Source organism: Rhinoderma darwinii, chromosome 1 (assembly GCF_050947455.1).
Source record: "Rhinoderma darwinii isolate aRhiDar2 chromosome 1, aRhiDar2.hap1, whole genome shotgun sequence".
NCBI lineage: Eukaryota > Metazoa > Chordata > Amphibia > Anura > Rhinodermatidae > Rhinoderma > Rhinoderma darwinii.
In genome coordinates, this window is record NC_134687.1 from 475,602,272 (window position 1) to 475,610,185 (window position 7,914).

At 44.7% G+C, this 7,914-nt stretch overlaps 1 protein-coding gene across 1 annotated transcript in view; it reads right to left on the minus strand.

The window, feature by feature from the left end:
- DDX55 (DEAD-box helicase 55) overlaps positions 1 to 811 on the minus strand; it is a 50,824-nt gene extending 50,013 nt beyond the window's left edge. Inside the window, exon 1 of the mRNA XM_075854547.1 lies at positions 676 to 811. Coding sequence (XP_075710662.1) covers positions 676 to 783 — 108 coding nt within the window. The 5' untranslated portion in view covers positions 784 to 811. The remainder of the gene's footprint in view (positions 1 to 675) is intronic.
- Between the last annotated feature and the right edge of the window lie 7,103 nt (positions 812 to 7,914).

Here is a 7,914-nt window from a genome sequence, read left to right on the forward strand (position 1 = left end):
GCCCCTCTGCCAGCACAGACTGGTAGGGGGGGCCCCTCTGCCAGCATAGACTGGTAGGGGGGGGCCCCTCTGCTGGACGTAACGTCTATGGGGTATTCTGCTGGTACAGTTAAGGCTTCGTTCACATCTGCGTCGAGGTTCTGTCAGACCTTTCCGTCAGGGGAACCCACGAACGGAAGCCAAACGGATAGCTTTCCGTTTGCATTACCATTGATTTCAATGGTGACGCTTCCTTCGCTAACGGTTTTAGTTTGTCTCCGTTCTGTAAGGTTTCCGTAGTCTACAAAAATGCAGAAAAAACTGAAACCTTACAAGACAAACGGAAACCATTAGCAACGGAAGCGTTACCGTTGAAATCAATGGTAATGCAAACGGAAAGCTACGGTTTCCATTCATGGGTTCCCCTGACGGAAAGGTCCGAGGGAACCCCAACGCAGATGTGAACGAAGCCTTATTGGGGACATGACCTGTACTTGTAGGTAATGTTTATACTACCAAAAAACAAGGGCAAAGGCATATATTGTCCTTTAACGTAATGTTTCGAACCCTTAGTACAATAGTGGTTGACAAATGACTGTATGCGTCGTTACTGACCGTACTGCTCTATTAGGAAGCCGAGAAGCTGTTTGTCTGCTGCAGTCCTCAACTCTAAGTGAGACGACATAATGGTAATACCTGCACCGGCGTCATGCGGGTGAAGCGTAGCTCTCTCAGAGTCTGACGGATCTGGTCATTCAGCTTCTCGGGTAAAGAATCCCACGTCCCTTCTGTAGCATTCTCCATCTTCCTGCACCTACAGCCTCACACGTGGGTTCAGTGCACGCAGTCAAAGATTCCCCTCGGCAACGTGTATACAAGTACAAGGTTCCGGATATAGCTACAACTGAATCAATACTGTAGCAAAGGTGATGACAACGTTGGAATGTGGCATTTGCATCTATATACAGCTCGAACTTTGTCAATATTCTGTAGTGTTCCTCTGTATACTGTCCATAACGCTGTCTAATGTATACGTACTATTTACTGTCCCCAATGTTGTCTCCCTCTTATTTACAATTACTGCCCCTCTTCATGTATAATAGCTGTATATTGTCTCTAATGTTGTCCCTCTTCATGTATATTTACTATCCCTAATGTTGTACCCATTCGTGTACAGTTACTGTCTGTATACTGTTCATGCATAGTTACTATATACAGTCCCTAATGCAGTCCCTCTACATGTATAGGAACTGTATGCGTCCTTCTGTATGTATAGTTACTGTATACTATCCCTTGTCATATAATTTTCTGTATACAGTCCCTACCGCTGTCCAATTTCATGTATAGTAACTGTATCCTATCTCTCTTTATGTATAGTTACTGTATACTGTTCCATAATGCTGTTCCTTGTCATGTATAGTCACTGTATATTATCCCTCTTCATGTATAATAACTGTATACTCTCCCTAATACTGTCCCTCATCATGTAAAATAATTGTATGCGCTGTCTTATTGTATATTATCCCTGACACTGCCCCTCAGTAACTCTACATTGTCCCTAAACCTGTCTCTTTTGCGTACGGTTAATGGCCACAATGTTGTCCTCCTAATATATAGTGACTGTATACTACCCTTAAAGGGTTATTCCCAAGTTGACCCCAAAAAATTTGTATTTTTTAATATTTGACATATTAATAAATAATAATTTTCCCCTAAAAAAAAAATTCCCAGTCAAATATTATATTTTATTTCATCAATTTCAATCTAAAATGTTCTTGCTTTTTATTAAACGAAGTATGTGTGTTTCTATCACTCTTCACCAGCAAGCGGCGCTGTAATAAAATCACAATGCTGCTTGGTGTATGTGCGCGCTCCCGAGACTGCTATTATACAGAATTCATAGCAGCATCACTCTCTTGCAGAACACCCGCTGAGCGCTTCAATGATGGTAAGTTTTGTTGCCATCCTTACCCCTTACCCAGTGGCGTAACTAGGACTGTATCAGCCATACCGGCTGCTACGGTACCCTCAAGAAAGTGCGCACGCGTCGGTAAAGCAAGCTCACGCTATAGAAGAGAGAGGAGAAAAGGGAGAAGTGCGCAGACACCACAGAATGAAGGAAACGGCGGTGGTCGTTTCCATAGAAATGACCGGCACAACTAAACGAATGACATGCCCTTCAGAGGAGGGCATATCTTACTGTCACGGAGCGGGTTAGTGGACCCACTAGGCCGTACCGCCGCAGCGGGGAGGCAGCTGGCCAAACTACAGGACACCCCAGAAATACAATGTCCCGCACAAGGGTACCTGAATAGTCAAGATGGTGGCCGCAGCTCTGGCACAGATGAGATGGGTGCAGCAGATGGCGCCAAACGTGGCGGATGACACAGGAAACGCAAGTTGCGCCAGACGTGGCGGATTCCTCCGAACGTGGCAGATAACACAGGACGTGGCAGATTCCTCCGGACGTGGCAGATGACACAGGACGTGGCGGATGACACAGGACGTAGGCGGATGACACAGGACGTGGCGGATTCCTCCGGACGTGGCAGATGACACAGGACGTGGCGGATTCCTCCAGACGTGGCAGATGACACAGGACGTGGCACGACTTGATACTAGGGCAAAGCACGGGAACCAGGAACGGGGAACAAGGTACGGGTAACAATAGGAACGGGAAATACTAAGGGACCATTTGCAAGACAGACTGGGAAAACTAACAACGCTCAGGCATCGAACTAGGGGGCTGGACCCCTCTTATAGGTATTTAGAAAGATGTTTATTTTTACATTTCTAGGGCTTGAAACATTGAACTTTATGTTAGGAATAACCCTTTAAGGGGGTTTTCCCACGAGGGACATTTATGACATATCCACAGGATATGTCATAAATGTCAGATAGATGCGAGTCCACCTTTGGGACCCAGACCTATCTCTAGAACCTGCCCCTAAACCCCGTTCTAGCTTTTTGAGCTCACGCTGCCTCCCGGCGACTTACTGATTACATGGTCGGGAGTTCCGGAAGCAGTGTATCTCGCTGAGCTATGTTGTTTCTGTAACTCCTACAGAACTCAATAGTAGTTATGGAAACAGCGTAGCTCACATGCTACGTTGCTTGCTTCCGTACTACTATGGGAGTTACTAAAACACCGTTGCTTAGCAAGTTACACGGTTTCCGTAACTTCCGACCATGTAATCAGGAAGTGGCCGGGAGTCAGACCCCGTTCTAGAGATAGGTGCGGGTCACAGAGGTGGGACCCACATCTATCTGACGTTTATGACAGATCCTGTGGATATATCACATATGTTCCTCATCGGAAAACCCCTCTTCATGTATAGTTACTGCATACTGTCCCTAATGTTGTCCCTCTTTGCATATAGTCACTATCCCTAATGCTATTCCCCTTCATGTACAGTTACTTTCCCTCTTTGTGTGTAGTTACTGTACTGTCAAAAATGCTGTCCCCTCTTCATATTTTTACTGTATACATACCCAAATGTTGTCCCTCTTCATATATTGTTACTGTATACTTTCCCTAATGTAATCCCTCTTTATGTATAGTTACTGTATACTATGGCAATATTTAGAGGAAAAAGACATGGACCGCACAATCCACAATGTATACGTTGATCTGGGCCGCTAGGCATAATTTCTAAACATGAACATGAGGTTCTTAGTTAACATTTTGATCAAAGTGTATAAGCCCACTTGCCACTACACGGCGACCTCTTTTAAAGTGGGTCCCTACTCTAGTGGTTGCAGCACGGCATGGCGGCGATCGCAGCACTGCTCCTGCAGAGGGAGCAACCCAGGGGCCAAAAAGCACCCATGCCATCAGACCGTGCCAAGCCTCCTTGGCTCTGGCTACGTCCCCCCACAAATGCAGCACCACAACATGTGAACAGATGGAATAAGCTCACCTTACCATGCGCCCCCAGTGGCCGACTGAGAGCACAAGCAAGAGCAGAAACACTTATGAGGTAATTCCTGGATTAAAAACAATTACTGTATACTATCCCTCTCTTGTATAGTAACTGCACACTGTCCTTTTTCATGTATAACAACTATGCAGTTAGTGCTGTCCGTATTCTTGTATAGTAACTGTATGTACATAATGATGTCTTTGTATGTAGAATTTTTGCAATTATCCCTGACACTGCCCCTCTCCATGCATAGTAACTGTTTCATTACTGTTCCTATTGCTGTCCCTCTTCTTGTATAAGTCTACGCGGTCCCTAAACATGTCTTGTTTTGTTTATAGTAACTGCCCCGAATGCCGTCCCTCTTCTTGTATAGTAACACTGTCCCGAATACGGTCTCTTCATGTATAGTTACTTTTCCTTATGCTGTCCCTTTGCTTGTATAGTAACACTATCCCTAATGCTGTATTTTTATGTATAGTTAAAGTCTTCATGTATAGTTGTTGCATACTGTCCTTTATATTCACGTTTAGTTAATTTACACTGTCCCTCTTGTACTCTATGCTATCCATCTTTATGTATAGTTACTGTAAAGGAGTTTCCACTTTGGACAATCACATTTGTAAAGAAGAGTCGTCCCCCCAGGAAAAAAAAAGGTGTCCATTGTCATGTATATTTACTGTACATTGTTCTTAAAGTGGTTGCTTCGGACAATCCATTTTTGCTAGAGGGGTCCCCCCTGTAATCTGTGGGGGAACATATCATCAAGTGTTCAATTTCCCAACAGCACCACCACCACAGTAGAATTAAGCAGGGTCCTAAAAAGAGGGACAACGCTCTATTGAAGGGGTGATTCCTTTACTAAATTTTCATACCAAAAATCCGGTAATAGCTTTTAAAGTAATTAGCAGTATTTATAACATATAAAATACCTCTTTTGTCAACTATGGCTTCCCTGCGTCAACCTTAGTGCTGCTGCTAATCTGTGCTGTGGTGAGGACTCTGAGCAGAATCAGTCTCCTTTCCCCTTTGGCAGCTGACCATAATATCCCTTCTTACTTTCCAATCTAGCTTTATAATCCTAACACGCGGAGAAGAAGGAGCCATTACTGGAGAGGCTCTGCTTCTTCCCAGACCAGCAGAAAGCTCTTCACTACACAGAAGGCTGTGGAGAGAGAGACTGAGCATGCTTGACCACCAGCACTCAACTCAGCAGGCGGACGTGCACATAGTTTTACACTTTGAACAACAGAGGCTACCACACCCTGAGTACAGTGTACCCTCCCCAGAAGACCACCCCCCATCCAGACCAAAATTTTTCTGTGACAGATTTTCCCCTCTATTATAGTCTATGGTAACTGCCCGTCTATAAGCAGACCACCCCCTAATTAGACCAAAGACCACTTTTTGTGAGCACGTTTTTCAGTGGAACCGCTTTGAAAAAAAATTACAAATTAGACCTAGGCCTTGTTCATACGGCGCTAAAAAACAACATGTTAAAACCGCTACCGTTTAAGCGCTTGTTAAAATTCAGGCGTTTGACGCGTTTTGGGTGTTTTTTTTGGCACGTCATTCGAACTCCCATTGACTATGGGAATTAGGAAATCTTCTTTTACATTTTACGCACCAAAAAATTTACCTGACACACAAAAAACGCTTTGTATTCACTATAATGTGCTTTCCAATTTATGTCAATGGGAAGCTTAAAGCAAGCGTTTTTGACGTAAAACGCGTAAAAAACGCATCGCATACATGCTGTGTGAACAAGGCCTTACATGCACTGTAAATCATCTGGATCAAGGTGCCAGGTTGCCAGCATCCCGCCGCGTTATTGGGGTAGACAGAGCAGAAAGAAGAGCATTTCCATCCCTATGGAGAGTCATAGGAAAGGAGGGAGGCTGTCAGAGAAGGGGATGGTGCAGCACACGTCATGCTGCACTGAAATGCTTGCGCAATTGTTGAGCAAGGGAGACTGCAAACTGCCACGAGGGTGTCAAGGTTAGCAATAAAGCGGATATGGAGAGCGGCATTACTGGGGTATAAGAAGAAGGGGAGCCATGCTGGTGTACTGTATAAGAATGAGAGGGGGAGCCTTGTTTGGGAACAGGAATGTGAGGGGGGAGTCATGCTGGTGTACTATATAAGAATCAGAGTGGGCCATGCTGGGGACTAGGAATAAGAGAGGAGCCATGGTGGGAAACAGGAATGAGAGGGGGAGCTTCATGTCTTAGCTTTCCTTTATAAGTTTTGGAACCAAACAGGGGGTGCCCAGTGTCAGAATTGATAATTGATCTACTAATGGGGCCACATGCAGAACTTAGAACACATCATGCAGTTTACGTGCTATAGTACAGGATTGGTCCTCAGTGGGTCCCTTTTAATTAGCCGATACTGTGGACGCCTCTTCACTTGGACGTCATTTATTTGAGTCCCTAACTGGTTCCTTCTACCTCCCAGACTCTGAAAGGTTCCATTATTGTCAAATGTGTCAATTTGTAATTAAGGCCTCATGCACACTTCAGTTTTTTCCTTCAGGGTGCTATCCGTTTTTGTCACGGATAGCACCCTGAACCCATTCATTGCAATGGCCCCATGCACACTTCCGTTATTTAAACGGATCCGTTGTTCCGTTCCGTGCAAAGTAGAGCAAGTCCTACTTTGCTCAGTGATTCAGTGACCGTGTGGCCCATAGAAGTCAATGGGTCAGTGAAAAAAACGGATGGCACAATGAAGGCTTCTGTGTGCTGTCCGTTTTTGACTGATCCGTTGCCATAGCAACGGCTGGGTGGGACAAAGTTCACAGTCTACAGTAGCCAGTCAGTTCGGAAGATGGATGTGGAAAGAATGATAGCATTGGTGCAGGATCACCCAGAACTGTGGGATACGCGCACAGAATGCTACCACGACCGTTATAAAAAGGACGCCGCGTGGGAGGAGCTAGCCAAGGAGCTTTTAACACGCAGATGGCAGAAGGGAACTAGTGCCCAGCGTCACAAAATAAGTAAGTAAATGCACACATTGCACTGCTTGTTTTCTGAGCATGCTTTTCTTTTGTTCCATTGTATGTAATTCTCAGTAGGTAAATTTTACACACCCACAGTAATGTTATTTTCGCATTGACCTGCTGTCTTATAACATGTGCTTTGCAATCCCAAAATTCTGACCGGTATAGACTTTGTGCAGTTTCAAGTGTGTCAGAGGGTAGCGTAGACCTTGCACAGTTGTATTCTGTATTATTTCTGGTAGAGATGAGCGAACTTATGAAAAGTTCGGTTCGGCTAGTTCGCCGAATTTCACGAAAAAGTTCACAGCAGCAAAGAATATTTCAGGAGAGGAGCGTGCAGATTCAGTGCTGCTGTGAACTCTGCTCTTACCATTACGTAGCTCAGTCTGTTACCTCTCCTCCACTCCTGTCCTCAATAACACCTTCACATGATTGGCAAGTCACCACCCCGCACAAGATCCGCACGCTCATCTCCTGAAATACTCTGTGCTGCCTTAAACTCTGTGGACAGGTCAGGATCCTGTTTCTTTTAAATGCTGCACTGTAGCGCAGCCTTATATCGTGGATCGAACGGGTTCCCCAGCAGCATTTAAAAGAAACAAGATCCTGACCTGTCCACAGAGTTTAAGGCAGCACAGAGTATTTCAGGAGATGAGCACGGCCGGCCACGGGCAGCCGGTCGTTTTTCCGAGCCGTGCTCCCATTATAAAGTATAGGAGCACGGCCCGTAAAATAAAAAAATAGAACATGTTCTATCTTTTTAACGGCTCTGGCACCTTCCCGTGAGAAAACGAAAAAATTTCTCTCGGGCACCTTCCCGAGAGAAACAAAACAGGGGGACATGGCGGCTTTTTTGAAAGGGAACATTTACCTTAAAGGAACAGTGTCATCACAAATTATTTTTTTAATATGTTAAAGATGTTAGTGCTTTATTAAAAACGTTTATATTCATTTGTGTGTTTGTGTTTTACTTTTTCTTATTTTTACACTTTTTCTTCCCTATGGGGGCTG